The sequence below is a fragment of the Podarcis cretensis genome, assembly GCF_951804945.1.
Source record: "Podarcis cretensis genome assembly, chromosome: 8".
NCBI lineage: Eukaryota > Metazoa > Chordata > Lepidosauria > Squamata > Lacertidae > Podarcis > Podarcis cretensis.
The window spans coordinates 52,313,996-52,331,792 of NC_137177.1; the positions used below are offsets into that span (position 1 = coordinate 52,313,996).

The window sequence follows — 17,797 nt, forward strand, 5'->3', positions numbered from 1 at the left end:
GGCTAGTAGCCATTGACAGCCTTAAACTCCATGAATGGAGGTTGGTGGCCATCACTGCTTCCTGTGGCAGTGAGTTCCATAGTTTAACTATGTGCGGTGTGAACCACTTTTTTAATCTGTCCTCATCTTCTAGCATTTAATTTCATTGAATGACCATGAGTTCTACTGTTGTGAGACCATGAGAAGAACTTTCTCTATCCACTTTCTCCATGCCATGCATAATTTTAAACGCTTTGATCACGGCACTACAAGTCCCATCACCATCCCTGTCCATTGGCCATGCTGGCTGGGGCAGATGGGAGTTGTTGTCCAACAACATCTGGAGGTCCACAGATGTTCCCCCACCCCTGCTTTATGATGCCACCATAAAGCAGTGAGCCTTTAAGGAGTCCAAAGACTCGTTTCTTGTGTTGATTCTCTTATGCAGTCACCACTCCTTAACTGACCAAACAGCAAAGCCTTCCCCATTCTCCCTCCTCCATCCAGACCCAGTGACCAGCAGGAAATGACTGCTTGTACCAAAGTCACTCAGAACAAATATTGGCTCAGACGCAAGAGATGGGGAAAAGCTGTTCTCAGAAGGGTCATCTCCTGGGCGCCAAACAGCAAGCCTGAGAAGCAGATCTAAGGGGGGGGGGGGAAATGAAGAAAGGGCGTATGGGGAAGAGCAAAGGCCACACTCTCTGACCTGAGTTGACAATAATGAGGAGAGTGCTCTGTACATGCTCGGAGGTGCTGCCATGTTAATGTAGGAACAAAACAAAAAAAGTTGCTTTATACAAGATCTGTCCTATTTATACATCTGCCTAGTCTCCAGTGGTTCCTTGGGGTCTCAAGCAGCTCCTTCCATCCCCACATCATCTGTTAGTGGATCCTTTGATCTCAGAGATGAGGAGCCTGTGGCACTTTTCCCCTGACTATTAGCCATGCCAGCAGCAGGAGCTCATGGGAATTTGGAGTCCAACAAGATCTGAATGTGTGTAGATGTTTCTAATCTGTTTGGAAATAGCAAAGTGAGGCAGTGCGCTTCTTCGATGGCATGATTGTCCCTTCCTAAGCATCCTGGCATGGAGACCTGAAAAGGGGCTCTTTAGAAATAGGGGCAATAGCCATACAGACATTTCTTTGCTTTCTATTCCAATCCTCAGTAGCTACCTCACCTTGCTGAACTCTGCCCAGAAGTAGTCAGGGTGCTGCTGGACTGTGTTATACTTACTGGGGTGGGGAAAGCGATGAGAAGTTTGCTTGATGCAAAGTTGTCCAAGCAGAGCTCTGGTGCCAGTCAGTGTAGACAACAGTGATTGCCAATGGACTTTTTCACTGGAGATGGAACTAGGGGCTCCCTGCATGCAAAGCAGCTGGTGCTCCCTCCCATGAGATACAGGCCCTCCTCTGTGCTTCTGTGACACCTGGAGTTCAATGGCACATCCCTTGGTATGGCAAATACTGAACTTTCCAATCCCCCCCCCAGCTGGTTTGGACTACAGCCTCTATCAGCCGCAAGCAGCACAGCCAATGGGTGCTGTTGTCCAAACCAAATAGAGGGCATCAGGCTGTTGACTGTTAAATAAGCATTTACAGTGTGTTTCCAAAGGACTTCATATAGATCAGGGGTGGGAGACGTTTGTCTCTCCAGCTGTTGCTGAACAGCAGCTTCCGTCAGGCACAGGCAGCATGGTCAATGACTAGGGATGATAGTTGTTCAGCCACCTGTGGAGGGGCAAAGGTTCCCCACACATTACCTAGCTGTAATCCTTACTCCACCCTTGTAAGGTAGGCCATAAAATATGGGGGAGGCCAAGGCTACCTACAAAGCATTCATGGCAGAAGTCACATTTGAAGTGAGGAATGGCTGGTTTGTAGCTCAGTTGCTTAGGTTGCAATCCTGTACACATGGAAACCCCAGTGGGTCTTACTGTTAAAGTACGCATAAAATTGCATCAGTCGCTATGTGGCACCAGCTGTCCAACATTGGCATTAGTCCATACAGCTCTACAGGTGTTCCAAGTTGGCAGTGTTAGGTTTCTTGGCGCATCCTATCAACTTATTCACTGTCGCAGCACACTTGCTGAATCCCTCCAACCCCCTTCGCCATCAGGATTTCTCAACACAGAGTGGAGTTTTCCATTGCTTCAATGACCTCTGTGCACATTTAAGAGGCAGGCAAGGAAGTGCAAAAGGGGGGGGGGGTTTGAAGTATAATGAAGTCGTTAAGCACTCTGGCCTCATTAAAAGAACTTGACGAAAGAGACAAGGCCTTTGAAGTTGAGACAGCCGTGATGATTATGGCCCTTGAAGAAGCCACAGGTTGGGGCTGTGCTGTTGACAGAAGCCAGGCAGGAGATAAGATGCTCCTTGCATCCTGCGTCACCCCTGATAAAAGATGCTGAGCATTGATTCAGCTGTCAGGCAGGCAGGGGGAGAGACTGAAAACATGAGACTGAAGAGGGGCCTGTGGTGACGAAACCCAGGCTTGTTAGTCCCACTGGCAGGAGTTAATGAGTCAGTAGGTGGTGTTCTTGGGAAACAAGGACTCCTGATCTGAGCCAGGCTTATCTCAATTGGCTCAGGCTCAGGAAGTCAGACTGTTTTGTCATTCCAGTTCTCTGGGACATTTGCAGCAGAGAAAATCCACAACACCTGCTAGCCTTGCTGTGGGACTAACAGCTCGCCAGGCTAAGCGATACTTGGGCTCCCTAAACTGCCAACAAAATCTCCCTTTCTCCCTTCTCTTGAACTGGGAAACCTGCAAACAGAACCTGAGCACAAGAGCACTCTCCCCTCCTGCGGTTTCCAGCATCTGTATTCAGAAGCATTACTGCCTGCAACGGTGGAGGCAGAGCATAGCCATCATGGCTAGTAGCCACTGATAACATGATCCTCCATTAATTTGTTCAATCCTCCTTTAAAGTCATCTAGGTTGCTGGCATCACTGCTTCCTATTGGAGTGAGTTCCAAGGTTTAACTTTGTGCTAGGTGAAGTACTGTTTTTTACCTGCCCTGAATCTTCAGCTTCCTTTGATGCCTATGAGTACCGCTCCCCTTATTGTATGCCAGGCTTCCTCAACCTGGCACCTTCCAGATGTTTAAGATTACTCCCATCAGCCACACTATATTATGGCTGTGCTGGTGGAATTTGAAGTACTAAACATCTGGAGGGCACCAGGTTGGAAAAGGCAAACAGGAGGGGCCCCAATACCCTGATGGACAATTTGTACGGCCCACACAGGAGCCTCTTTCTCATGCAGATCATATTGTCCTTTCCCACAGATTCTTTGCTGAGCCCTGTGCCTGGGATAAGAGTGACCTCAAACAGCCAACTCACTTGGGGAGATTCAAACCTGGGGCATGGGCCCCTTCCTATCTAAAGGCCAGGAAATCTGTGCGGCAGTACAGGGGTTAAGTCTGCTTGCATTCCAAAACCATTTGGAAGAGGCTCCAAGAGAGCCATGCCTGATTTCAGCCAAAGGCAGCTCAAGCAAGGAAGATCTGCAGGCTGGGAAGCGTAGCATTGAGGCTGCTGCTCCCCCTAGTGGAGACTCTGCTGTCTACAGCACAATGTCCCCATCCCTCCGAACCTCAAAAGCTATGCTAGGAAGTAAATTAGGCCAGATATATAGAATGAGGTGACAGAAGGTGGACTGCAACCCTTGTAGGGAGGGCTTCAGTTTTGAATCCTCTTCATCTGAAAAACTGCTCCCTGGGAAAAAAATGCATATCAGGGTGACTGTCAGGGCTCTGCAGGACTCCAGTGGAAGTTGTCCATTTTAAACACTGTACCGTGAAACTTCCCAACTGTAAAATAATCTAGAGGGCATGTAACCCCACCCCTAGGATGTGCTATGAGGTGCCCGTTTTGAGCAGATTCTTCGTACTAGAGACACAAACAGACACCATATACTGTAGCTTATTCACAGCTTTTATTTCTTTCAAGTCTACTTTGGACCTGCTGATCCATTATCATGATACCTGGATGATAAAACCTTGTAGTACCTTGTGGCGTGTAACAGCTTATGACAACCTGAAATGGCCACACAAGTTTCTCTCTCCCCCTCTAGCTTCTAAAAAGAAAGGATTGTTACTTGGAGAAAAGGAAACCCAGAAAGGTCATTTCAACAAAGATCTTTTTCCTTTTTTTGTGGGGGGTGGGGGGGAAGAGAAGAGAAATATTGAAAAACAAGAAGACGACAATAGTCCGATTGCTCCAGTGTTAATGAAAGGAAGCCCCTTCTCCACTCCAGGTTCTGGCATACCCCCCACCCCCACCCTGAAATTCTTGAATTCATACCTCTTTTTCTTTAAAAAATATACTTTAAAAAATAATGCTCCATAAAAATACTATTGTTCCTAGTCAAACACAGATATTGCAGTATCAACAGTTAACTGTTTTGTTTTTCTCTCTATAAAATGTGAAAAGAGTATTGTCACACCGATAGATGTAGAAAAAAACCCCCCACAGATAACCTACATGGCAGCCTCAGGCAGCATGGTGGCTCCCGGGAGTTTTGGACTACAACTCCCAGCTGGTGCTGATGGGGACTGTGGTCCAAATCACCTGGAATGCACTGGGCTGGGCAAGGCTGCATGTAGAGTTATCACAAAAGCCGGTACAAAATGAGGAAGGGTTTTTTGGGGGGAGGGGGTGCAGAAGGGAAAGGGAGAGAAAGACGCATGTGGCTAGGAATGGCTTCCTAACCTGACTTGGGTATTCTGGATCCTTTTGAAATGCCTTTCATGGGCATTTCCATGCACTCCCAGCGTTTGCTGCCTCTGTTGCAATGGTTGAGTGGTAAGCAATTTGCTCCCCAAGGGCGTAATAAATAGTCCTACAAAGTGCCTGTGTCCCATGCTTGTTCTTCTTTTAAATAATAATTAAAAAACCCCAAATGACTTAACAAAAACCACAGGCGATATTTCTTTTTTAAAAAAAGGTTTAAACTACAGAGTTCCCCACAAAATGCGTTGTTGCTATATAAACCGCAAACAGGATGAGGGCCGACAGTGCTAAAATCTTAGTAAAAGCATCTTAATAAAATATACCCTCTGCGCTGAAGTTACATATGGAATGTCCAACCGGAAGTACAAAGTGGGCCCAAACGACAGTTCGAAGTGGGCGAGGCCGGGGTTCCCTGCTGCATTTCCTATTCAGGCGCCTACATCAAATCCCATCACCTCTGAGCTCCGAAAAATGAAGGAAGGTTCCACCTGGCAGAGGAAGGCAGGACAGGAGCCGAGGGAATGGGCTGCCTACTTGTTAGATGGAGGCTGAGGGAAGGGTGAGGGGTTGTGCCTCCCCACCGTGTGGGGAAAGGTCAGCAAGAGCCCCAAACAGTCCCGATCCACCACATGGCGGTTGCCCTCAGTTCTCGGAGAGGGAGAGTGCCAGCGCCGCTTGCAGTGCTGCTTCTTCATCGATGCTGTAGTCCTGGAAATGAGGACAGAACCATTGTAGGGAACCAAATGGAAGCATTTCCCTCCCTGCTCCAAGCCCCGTCCCCGATATTGCTTTACCAAAGACTTCATTTTTTTCTCTCTCCTCCTCCACATCGCTCAGAGCAGTGTCCTTGATTCCTCACCCTTCCCTTCCACCCTCTCAGCAACCTTGTGAGGTAGGCCAGGCTGAAAGGTAAAGACTGGCCCAAGATCACCCACTGAGCTTCATGAATGCGCAGGGATTCGAATCCAGGTTTCCCAGTGTGGCAATCTAAACACTACCCTGGCTTACAGAAAATAAAAGGCTTGGGACAAGATTAAACACCTACTTGAGCTCTCAAATGGGAGGAAGGTGGAATTTCTGATACAACAGCATCCCCATCCCGCCACCCAATATCAGTTTGGTCCATGATTATCATCAAAGATTATATTTTTATCCCTCTTTCCAGGCCCCAAGGACCCCCAAGGAAGAACATGTTAAAGAACAACAACAAAAACCGCAAACCATCAAAGCAAGCAACAAGGGAGCCCTAATTGCCAACCCACAGAGAGCAATACTGAGCACCAGGGCTCCTGACCGCCATCTAATGCACCCCATGTAAGTTTGGCAGTAGGTACCCACCACAAATGTGTCATAGGAGAACTTGTGCCTGTGCAGAAGATGCTGTAGGAAGTTGGCACTCTTATAACTGGGGTCACCCCAAGGCATGGCTGAACAGACTGGGCATACCTGGAACACAGAGGGGCAGGAGGAAGAGAAGAAGTGGACTGTCAACTAAAAAGGAAAAAACCAGATTAGCCCATTCTAAAGCAACAAAGTAGCACACTAAATCAACAACGAGATTTGTATAACTACACACATATGTGCATAGAACTGCCTAGGGAAATAATACCACTATAATTTATTTCATGTGTATAATTAATTATTTTTGGTCCTACTCTTCCACCAAAAACGTTCCCAAAGCAGCCTTTGTTGTTGTTGTTTAGTCGTTTAGTCGTGTCTGACTCTTCGTGACCCCATGGACCAGAGAACGCCAGGCACTCCTGTCCTCCACTGCCCCCCGCAGCTTGGTCAGACTCATGCTGGTAACCTCGAAAACACTATCCAACCATCTCGTCCTCTGTCGCCCCCTTCTCCTTGTGCCCTCCATCTTTCCCAACATCAGGGTCTTCTCCAGGGAGTCTTCTCTTCTCATGAGGTGGCCAAAGTACTGGAGCCTCAGCTTCACAATCTGTCCTTCCAGTGAGCACTCAGGGCTGATTTCCTTCAGAATGGAGAGGTTTGATCTTCTTGCAGTCCATGGGACTCTCAAGAGTCTCCTCCAACGCCATAATTCAAAAGCATCAATTCTTCGGCGATCAGCCTTCTTTATGGTCCAGCTCTCACTTCCATACATCACTACTGGGAAAACCATAGCTTTAACTATACGGACCTTTGTTGGCAAGGTGATGTCTCTACTTCTCAAGATGCTGTCTAGGCCTGTCATTGCCCTTCTCCCAAGAAGCAGGCGTCTTTTAATTTCGTGGCTGCTGTCACCATCTGCAGTGATCATGGAGCCCAAGAAAGTAAAATCTCTCACTGCCTCCATTTCTTCCCCTTCTATTTGCCAGGAGGTGATGGGACCAGTAGCCATGATCTTCATTTTTTTGATGTTGAGCTTCAGACCATATTTTGCACTCTCCTCTTTCACCCTCAATAAAAGGTTCTTTAATTCCTCCTCACTTTCTGCCATCAAGGTTGTGTCATCTGCATATCTGAGGTTGTTGATATTTCTTCCGGCAATCTTAATTCTGGCTAGGGATTCATCCAGCCCAGCCTTTCGCATGATGAATTCTGCATATAAGTTAAATAAGCAGGGAGACAAAATGCAGCCTTGTCGTACTCCTTTCCCAATTTTGAACCAGTCAGTTGTTCCATATCCAGTTCTAACTGTAGCTTCTTGTCCCACATAGAGATTTCTCAGGAGACAGATGAGGTGATCAGGCACTCCCATTTCTTTAAGAACTTGCCATAGTTTGCCATGGTCGACACAGTCAAAGGCTTTTGCATAGTCAATGAAGCAGAAGTAAATGTCTTTCTGGAACTCTCTAGCTTTCTCCATAATCCAGCGCATGTTTGCAATTTGGTCTCTGGTTCCTCTGCCTCTTCTAAATCCAGCTTGCACTTCTGGGAGTTCTCGGTCCACATACTGCTTGAGCCTTCCTTGTAGAATTTTAAGCATAACCTTGCTAGCGTGAGAAATTAGTGCAATTGTGCGATAGTTGGAGCATTCTTTGGCACTGCCCTTCTTTGGGATTGGGATGTAGACTGATCTTCTCCAATCTTCTGGCCACTGCTGAGTTTTCCAAACTTGCTGGCATATTGAGTGTAGCACCTTAACAGCATCATCTTTTAAAATTTTAAATAGTTCAGCTGGAATACCATCACTTCCACTGGCCTTGTTATTTGCAGTGCTTTCTAAGGCCCATTTGACTTCACTCTCCAGGATGTCTGGCTCAAGGTCAGCAACCACACTACCTGGGGTATATGAGACATCCGTTTCTTTCTGGTATAATTCCTCTGTGTATTCTTGCCACCTCTTCTTGATGTCTTCTGCTTCTGTTAGGTCCTTTCCACTTTTGTCCTTTATTATGGAAATCTTTGTACGAAATGTTCCTTTCATATCTCCAATTTTCTTGAACAGATCTCTGGTTCTTCCCATTCTATTGCTTTCCTCTATTTCTTTGCATTGCTTGTTTAAGAAGGTCTTCTTGTCTCTCCTTGCTATTCTTTGGAAATCTGCATTCAATTTCCTGTATGTTTCACGATCTCCCTTGCATTTTGCTTGCCTTCTCTCCCCCGCTATTTGTAAGGCCTCATTGGACAGCCACTTTGCTTTCTTGCATTTCCTTTTCATTGGGATGGTTTTCGTTGCTGCCTCCTGTATAATGTTACGAGCCTCCATCCATAGTTCTTCAGGCACCCTGTCCACCAAATCTAAATCCTTAAACCTGTTCCTCACTTCCACTGTGTATTCATAAGGGATTTGACTTAGATTGTATCTTACCGGCCCAGTGGTTTTTTCCTACTTTCTTCAGTTTAAGCTTGAATTTTGCTATAAGAAGCTGATGATCTGAGCCACAGTCAGCTCCAGGTCTTGTTTTTGCTGACTGTATAGAGCTTCTCCATCTTTGGCTGCAGAGAATATAATCAATCTGATTTCGATGCTGCCCATCTGGTGATGTCCATGTGTAGAGTCGTCTCTTGTGTTGTTGGAAAAGCGTGTTTGTGATGACCAGCTTGTTCTCTTGACAGAACTCTATTAGCCTTTGCCCTGCTTCGTTTTGATCTCCAAGGCCAAACTTGCCAGTTGTTCCTTTTATCTCTTGACTCCCTACTTTAGCATTCCAATCCCCTATAATGAGAAGAACATCCTTCTTTGGTGTCACTTCTATAAGGTGTTGTAAGTCTTCATAGAATTGGTCAATTTCAGTTTCTTCAGCACCAGTAGTTGGTGCATAAACTTGGATTACTGTGATGTTAAAAGGTCTGCCTTGGATTCGTATCGAGATCATTCTATCATTTTTGAGATTGCATCCCAGTACAGCTTTTGCCACTCTTTTGTTGACTATGAGGGCCACTCCATTTCTTTTACGGGTTTCTTGCCCACAGTAGTAGATATGATGGTCATCCGAACTGAATTCACCCATTCCCATCCATTTTAGTTCACTGATGCCCAGGATGTCAATATTTATTCTTGCCATCTCATTTTTGACCACCTCCAACTTACCCATGTTCATGGTTCTTACATTCCAGGTTCCTATGCAATATTTTTCTTTACAGCATTGGACTTTCCTTTCGCTTCCAGGCATATCCGCAACTGAGCGTCCTTTCGGCTTTGGCCCAGCCGCTTCATCAGCTCTGGATCTACTTGTACTTGCCCTCCGCTCTTCCCCAGTAGCATGTTGGACGCCTTCCGACCTGAGGGGCTCATCTTCCAGCGTCATAACTTTTATATGCCTGTTGTCTTTGTCCATGGAGTTTTCTTGGCAGGGATACTCTAGTGGCTTGCCGGTTCCTCCTCCAGTTGGATCACGTTTGGTCAAAACTCTCCACTATGACCTGTTCATCTTGGGTGCCCTGCTCGGCATAGTTCATAGCTTCTCTGAGTTCTTCAAGCCCCTTCGCCACGGCAAGGCAGTGATCCATGAAGGGGCAAAGCAGCCTACAAATCATGAAAAAGAGAAGAAGCCCATGCCCTCAAAAAATTCACAACACAAAAGGAAAACCTATTGGGAGGGAGGAGGAAATAGGCAAACTCAGGCACAAGTTCTTAGTTGCAAGTTGTTCTGATGACCAGATGGGATGGAAAACTTTGAGAGGAATCGACAGAAGCTGCTAGTCTCTCATCTGTAGCAGTGAGGTGGTCCTGATTTCTATCTCTTCCCTCCCCTGTTTCAGCTGTTATCCAAGACTTGCTGCACTGCCTGTAGACTTCTGCTCAGAAAATATGACAAATGCATGCTTGCTATCCAGCAAACACCCTAACTGCACACAGAAAAGGCTTCCATGTTTTCTTAGGGGGGTGACAAAAGTTCTGATGGAAAGTCTCCAGTTTCCACAGCACACACCTGGGGTTTCTTTACCAATTTTAGGAAGCTGCATTAGAAAGTTAAGCCATTGGTAGAACTACCTCAGTACTGACTGGCAACAGCTCTTATGATTTCAAACAGGGGACATTCCTAGTCCTACCTGGTGACTGAACCCACAACCTTCTGCATGCAAAACAGATGCCCTACTACAGAGCTATGACCTTTCCTGTGTTGGTATTTGCCATACATGACTCCTGAGGAGCTCAGGCTATTTCTTTAAAAGTATTTACACCCTGCTTTTCTCTGGAACCCCAAACATCAAAAGCAGTTGGCAAATGAATATGCATACGCAAATCAAATGCATTAAGTGCATAATGTAAGAATAGCCTGCTAGATTGGGCTAGTGGTCAATCGAGTCCAGCCTCCTGTTGTTACAGTGGCAACCAGATGCTGGTGTCAAACCGGCAAGCAAAACATGAGCACAAGAGGGCTTTCCCTTCCTGTGGTTTCCAGCAACTGATATATTGCTGCCTCCGATTATGGAGGGTGAGCATAGCCATCAAGCCCAGTAGCCATTGGTAGCCCTCTCCACCATGAAAAATTAAAATAATCAATACCAACATAAACTAAAAAACAGCAACAAGCTTCTTTCCTGCACCCCATCCTGTGTTGCTTTGGAAACACCTATTGGTACCAAATTGACCACATCTCCAAATTTGGACCGATGGAAGGTGGACCTCAAAACAGAACTGCTACCCTAAACTCTCAACATGACCCTCTCCAGGGCACTTATCTCCTCTCTTTTATCTTGCTGCAGAAAAGGCATCACCGCACTGCCTCTGTCCATTTGAGAAGCTGAATAGAGATTAAATGAGCTAGAAACAGGCACAGCACTCCATGCCTGGGAGCGGATGCACATGCACCTACCAACTCCGCACCGGGAAACAAATCAGATGTGCACAAACCTCACAGTTCACTGGACAGTTATACCCCTCTAGCTCTACATCAGCAGAGGAGCTGAAGAGCAGCATTTAACAGTCTGCAGTTCACAACCTAATGCAGCGGGTAACTCAAGTTGTGCCATAGGCAGGATGGGCAAACCACTACACTGGCCTTACATCCTGCTTCCGCCCCCCACCCTCAAAAACCCAAACCTGTATATGGGAGGGCACAATTCCCAACCTCTTTTGCATCTAGATCCATGGCCATTCGTAGTGCCACTCACCACTTTGTTGGGGTCGTTGCGGTGGTTTTCCATGCAGTGTTTCACCAGCTCTTGCTGGTCCAGGTTCCGCGCTCCACAATAGGGACACACAAATGTGGACCGGTTTGGGATATTGCTGGAAAAGACAGCAGAAATTTGGAAGGGTCACCCAGGAGAACAGCACCTGTGGGGTGCTTGCCAATGCTCCCTTTCAAAAGAAACCCCCCATGGACAGCATGGCTCACTCGTGACAGCTTCAAAACTATTGGTTAACCTTGCAGAGTTAGCACACAGCTCGGAAGCTGGTTGTATATGGTATGCTTGCTGATTTTTTTTTAGTGGCAAAACAATCGCACAGAGATATTAGGTGTGCAAAATAAGAAAGCTGTGTTTCTTACAGGAAATACATGCTGGATGGTAAAGAGTTCCTAGTTCCAGCTAATTAAGCTGGAGATGCAAAGGAGCCCTGCTTGCTCTTTGATATCTGCAGGAGAAAGTGACAAAAGGCCTCTCCTCCTCTCTTCTCCAGAAGCGGCAGATATCAAGGAAGAGGCGGTGAGTGAGGAAATGAGGTCAACAACCCTAAGAATGTCAGTCTAGCACTTTAAGAGGTCAGAACAGGTTAGTTTAGAAAGGTAGTCTAAGAAGGTTCCTCCATCTATCCACTTTCTCTCCATGCAAGCCCCATCAGCGCAACACTCTAACAGAATGTAGCATCTTGTCCAACGGGTGAAGATTAGATACCTGGGAATGGGTTGGGACGTCGGGACAACAGGAACAAACTTTGGACAGTTGGCCATCTGCTCCTGAACCTTAGTACAGGATGTGACATGGGATCTCATCTTTGCGAGGGTCACCTGTAAAATGAGGAATGGAGACAAAAGGACTCTATTTTTCTTCCTAAGAATGTGCTGTATCCTCTTAACGTAAAAGCTTGGTTTCCAGGTAATTGTCACACACTAATTAATTAAGCAAACAGTATCACTTTGTACTCAAACTGTCTTCTGTGCTACTTTGAAAAGGGGCAAGGTGGCCACTTTAAGGTTGCAAAGGAACTTTGAACTGAACATCAAGCTGTTCTTCCAGCCGCCAAACCTCAAACCACATGCCCTCCAACTTCATCCAGCCAGTCCATGACTTGTCCTTACTAAAGTTTCATGTTGATTTTTAACTGTATTTTTATTGCTTTATTTCTTACATTATAATTTGAATACAATGGAATTCAAACTATAATACAATGTAAATAATAAAAGAAGCAATAAAAACAATTAAAAATCATGCAGCATCTAGCACAGTGCATTACAATTGCTACAACAGGCAGAAAGACCCTCAGCAATTTTCAAGTGACCGGGGAGGGGGGCGGGAGGAATTAACCAGCATTTCCTTGTGGCTCTAAACTTGGCATCTGCCCTTGCCCACGAGGCCCATGAAATTACCTTTTTGCTACAGCCCCGGCAGGGAGCCTTGAAGGAGGAGAGCTGCTTCTCTACACTGGAGGCCTTCTCCACCTTTTTGGGGTCAAAGGGCATGCGGCAGAGTGGGCAGAGAGGAGACGGTACTTGGAGGCATGGCTGCAGGCATTCCCCACAGAATCTGGAAAAGAAACAGAGACTCCATTTGCTCAGCAAGCCTCGAGAGCACTAGGAGTAGTACAGGCATACAAACTCTTATCACCAGCTAATTCAACAATAAAGGCTGGCCAGATTCCTCTCCCAGGATAAGATGCTGACAGTTCTCCAGCCAAAAAACATAAAAAACATTCCTGAAAACATGAAGTAGCTAATGATAGTTTAGCTTTCTGTATGTCCTAGATTATGAAGTGCCCCCACGCAGAATTATTAGCAGGGTGTTCTCAGACTATTTTCAGCACCTATGGGGCATAGGGTAGAAGATGGCCTAGTCTCAAAGCACGCAATAAGCTTTCTGTATCACAAGCAAAACATTCTATTGTATGCTGAATACTACAGAGCACCAGTACATACTCTGGAATGCTACACACCACTTGCTCAGAAGTACAAAAATCTATTGCAGTCATTTATGCATCTAATTTTGATGAGCTGCTCATTGTCTCTTGCCCTTTATAACTATTGAGCGCTACGTGCTATGAAGTCAAAGAGCACTCTTGTGCATCCATCAGGAAATGTCTGCCTCTGAACTTGGAATAAGAGGCTACAGGAATCTGAGCAGTAACTCAAAGAGCCTCGGGCCAGAGAATGGCTTTTAGAAACAGGCCAGAGATCAGGGATCGTGGGAACTTTAAAGTTCTTTTATGCCTGCAGGATCAGAACCTCTCATACAGTTGGTGGAAGAAACTGCAAAATAACCACTGTACTGGAAAAGGGAGCTTGAGGCTATGCAAGGGAATCCAAGAGGCAGAAAGGACAACCTGCCAACCCACTTGCAAATGCTCTGGTCTTTCAGCAAATTTCATCAGCTTTATGCTAGCAGCTAGCGGCAAGTAAGTTTTCTGCTTCTGCCCTCACTCTTGCTCTGCTAGACATATGCCAAGTGAGTTTCCTCAAAGTCACTCCTTTCCTCTTGGCTACCTTGACTAACTTTTAAAGGGAAATCCTCTGCTGCGGCTCTGCACTTACCCATCAGCATCTCTGTTCCAGAAGTCTTCACAAGAGGCAATACCAAACAAAAAGGCAGAGGCCTTTCCCACCACTGAGTGCAGGAAAAAAGGGTGGTTAACCCTATTACCACAAGTGAACTTTGTGTTGTGCCACAGGAGGGCAAGGTGATTTTATATAATACAGGAACAGCACAGTCGCTGCCTGAAGCACTTCCCATTCATATTAGTGAGCAAAGATTAGAATTGAGGAGGGAGAGAATTGGGGCCTGTTAACAGAACTGGCCACCTATCTGTTTTTGAGAACAATTCAAAATGCTGGTTTTACAACCATAAAACCCACAATAACTTGGAACTTGGGAACAAAGAACAAACTGCTCCTTTGCACATGTCTGGTTATTAAGATAATCAGTGTCCCCTGCCAACCAAAGTGTAATTGGTGGTGATGAGGGACAATGCCTTCCTAGTGGTAGAATCCTCTAAGAGAGATACAGCTGAAAAATATCTAGCAAATAAATTTTAATAGATTTATATATTGCTTGATTGTAATAAGACCTTGAACTGGCTTACAAAATATGAAATGAAATATGAATATGAAAATATGAATGAAATAGTAGAATTATCAGGAAAAAACCTGTCAAAAACAACAATTTAAAACATTCAAAAGTTATTTAAAATAAATGATAAGCTAAAAACACATGTGGACGCCGAAAAGGGTACAGTGAAGGCATTTACATGATGTCAACAGGCAGGGGCTCCCAAAGTGTAGCTGCTGCCACACTAAAATATAGATCTTTTAAAAACAGAGTGTTATGTTGCAATTGTAAGTGTCAGTTCTGCAGATGGAAGCAGTCATGCGGGCATATATGGGGAAATGTGATCTCATAAGTAAACTGGTCTCAAGTTGTTAAGGGCTTTATATGCCAATAAGTAAGACCTTGAACTAATGAGCTGAGGTGTTACAGGTTGATAGAATCTCACTCCTGTAATTGTAATTGTGCTGCATCATTCTGCACTAACTGCAGCTTCCAGATCAAGTGCAAGGGAAGCCACACACAGAGCGAATTACAGTAATCCAGTCTTCAAGTAACTAACACATGAACTACCATGACCAAGCTTTCTTCATCCAGGAGCATGTACAGCTGTCATACTAATCACAGCTAGTAAAAGGCACTTCTAGCCACTGAGGCTACCTGGACTTCCAGTGACAAGCTGGATCCAGAAGCATCATGCCCTCTAGACTACAAACTTGCTCCTTCAGGGGAATTGCAAGCCTATCCAGGGTTAGCAGTTGACCAATTTCTCAGACACAGAAACCATGCCTCTGTCTTGTCAGAATTCAGTCTAAGTTATTCCTCATCCATCTCACCACCAGGCACCAGTCCAGGGACTGCAGGGATTCTCCTGATTCAGATGTTCAGATTACAATGCATCAGCCCCAGGATCATACAACAATGCTGGCTAGGGCTGATGGGAGTCATAGTCCAAAACATCTAGAGAAGCCTTCACCAATCTAGTGCAAGCCATATGTTTTGGACTACAACTCCCATCTCCCCTTACCATTCACCATGCTGGCTAGGGCTGATGGGAGTCATAGTCCAAAACATCTGGAGGACACTAGGTTGGGGAAGGCAGGCAATAGCCTTTCAAGGTCTTCCCCACACATTCTGTCCAAGATCCTTTTCAACTTGAGGAGTCAGGATTGATCTGGGGGCCTTCTGCATGGAAAGCAGATGGTCCACCATGGAGCTATGCCTCTCAGCCCCCTCATCTGTTAGTTTTCATAATGCCACAGCATCTTTTTGACTTCTTACTACTACTGAAGATACAGCTCTCTTCTCTAGATGCAGAATCTATCTTCTCAGGAGATGGTGATCCTGAGCAGGTTTTTGCCTCCTTAGGAAACCCAGCAGAATAATCTGGCCTATATTAAGAAATTTAGTGCTTGGTATGCTTATCTGCCCCCCTCCCACTTTGATTTTCGGGCACCTTATTTGTCTACCTTAACCATTCCAAAACTCAGACGGGCCTTTACACTGGCCAGACTAAATATGTTACCCTCAGCTGTTCTTGAAGGTAGATATCAAAAAATTTCATTTGAGAACCGGCTCTGCCCCTGTGGAGCTGGCTACGTAGAGACTGTGTCACACGTTCTCTTGTCTTGCTCCCTATATAAAGATCTTAGGAGCGGCGTGATGGTCTTGTCCCTATCTGCCATCCCGGGCCGCTCTTGTGAAGCCAAATTGTTCTCACTCCTAGCCGACCAGAACAGCTCGACAACAGAGAAGGTTGCCAAATTTATCGAGAGAGCAATGAGACTGAGAGCTGCTATCTGAATGACATCAGTGTCGTCACCCGGATTCCTCACCTAGGATCTTATTATTATTATAATTACATTTTATTATTATTATTTTATTACCTCTGCCAAGTTTTAAGTACTGAGATTATTAATTTATCTGCATCTGGTTATTATTATCTTTCTCCCTGTCCTGACCATCCCTCCGAGGTTATATTTATATTTATAATCTTTCAATTTGGCTGGTCTATTCACTTAACCGACCTGGAACAATCTATCAGAGAAAAGGCCGCCGCCCATGGGACAGAGGGTCATGGATGAATGATAATCCAGCTTCTACCTAGGGTTTTAATAGGTCATAAGATTTTATGGTAACTATATTCGTAATGTATTTTTGTCGGTGTTTGTCCTTTGATGCTATGGCCTGTCGGCTACGCAAATAAAGTCTATTCTATTCTATTCTCCTTATGAAACCTTTTAGAAGATTTAGACTGCAAGCATTAGAACTCTGAAAAGAATCACTGCAAGAACTGGTCTGAAAATATCCAACAGTTTCAGCAGACAAGTTTTAGGAGTGCTAAAATTCACTATATCATTACACAATGTAACTATATCATTACACAATGGTTTGGGTGTTCAAAGTTTGAGGTTGCCATGCACATGGCAATGTCTGGTAAAGGCTTCAGTATCAAAAAGCTCCCGAAGATCTGTGTTCACAGGAGCAGAGTTAGGACTCACAATAGATTCCTGCAGGCTCATGTTATTCAAAGGATTATATTACCCCACTTTCACTCTCACAGATATAGACAACTCAGTGAAAGTTCATAAGGCTATTCCATAGTTATCCTCTACTGAACTTTCTGTAATAAGCATTATCTTTCCTTTCACACAGAGCAAGTAACAATACTGTAGGAAAAGGGTGGTGTGGGTCCAGTTCTCCCAGTATTCATAGGAGCCAACGATTCAGGAGCCCCACTCTCTTTTTAAGAGAGCATCTCCACAAGTGCACCCTCCTTGCTTTCTAGAACAGCCACAAATTTGCACTATGATACTAGCAGTTTTGTTTATGATCTCCTTCCTAGCTATCCCTTGTATGAAATTCACCTTCCCCACAAGGTCTCAATCTTGGTCAACACTGCCATGTCAGTGTTGCACCACAAATTCACCTCCTCATCCCCCTAACATACTTTCTCCCAACCTAGACCCCACTTCGCTCTATGCCTTAGCATCCTCACGCCTGTAGTTCCTCCCTCGGTCGCCCCCTCAAATCTTCTCCTGCTTTCCCCCAAATCAGGCAGACACCTCCAATGCTCCCCCACCAGACCCACCATCTCCTCCTCTAACCCCCGTTGCACTCGCTGAAAGACGAGCACCATGTTTACAAGCGGTCCGCCCTCGGACGTGACTGCGCGTGCCCCCCACCCGCCAGGGCCCCTGGGCTCTCACGTGTGCCTGCAGGGGGCGATGCGCACGGGGCGCTGATAGACCTCCAGGCAAATGGGGCAGCTGAACTGGGCCTCCAGCGCGGCGCCGGCCTCAGGCGGGTGGGGCGGCGGCGGGGCGGGCGAGGGGGCGGCGGCAGAAGAAGGAGTCGCCTCGCGGGACCCGCCCGCGGACACCAGCAGGCTCCGGAACATCGCGGCAGCCATGGAGGACGAGGAGGCGGAGGCGACCCCGGCCCAGGGAGGCGGAAGCGGAAGCAAGGTGGTAGGGCGGCGCT

General features: G+C 45.9%; 1 protein-coding gene across 5 annotated transcripts; it reads right to left on the bottom strand.

The window, feature by feature from the left end:
• Nucleotides 1–3,901: 3,901 nt before the first annotated feature.
• RNF166 (ring finger protein 166) lies at nucleotides 3,902–17,773 on the bottom strand. 5 transcript variants are annotated; one of them, XM_079988932.1, is made up of 7 exons: nucleotides 17,524–17,538; nucleotides 13,804–13,876; nucleotides 12,646–12,802; nucleotides 11,954–12,066; nucleotides 11,231–11,345; nucleotides 6,056–6,163; nucleotides 3,902–5,425 (listed from the first exon to the last, which is right to left on the bottom strand). In XM_079988932.1, exons 3-7 carry the CDS (start codon nucleotides 12,736–12,738, stop codon nucleotides 5,360–5,362), a joined length of 495 nt encoding a protein of 164 aa, XP_079845058.1. In that variant the 5' UTR covers nucleotides 12,739–12,802; nucleotides 13,804–13,876; nucleotides 17,524–17,538; the 3' UTR covers nucleotides 3,902–5,359. The 5 variants fall into 5 exon arrangements, with proteins under 5 accessions (XP_079845058.1, XP_079845055.1, XP_079845056.1 ...); XM_079988929.1 differs by lacking the exon at nucleotides 17,524–17,538 and adding an exon at nucleotides 17,282–17,402; XM_079988930.1 differs by lacking the exon at nucleotides 13,804–13,876 and having other exon boundaries at nucleotides 17,524–17,773.
• Between the last annotated feature and the right edge of the window lie 24 nt (nucleotides 17,774–17,797).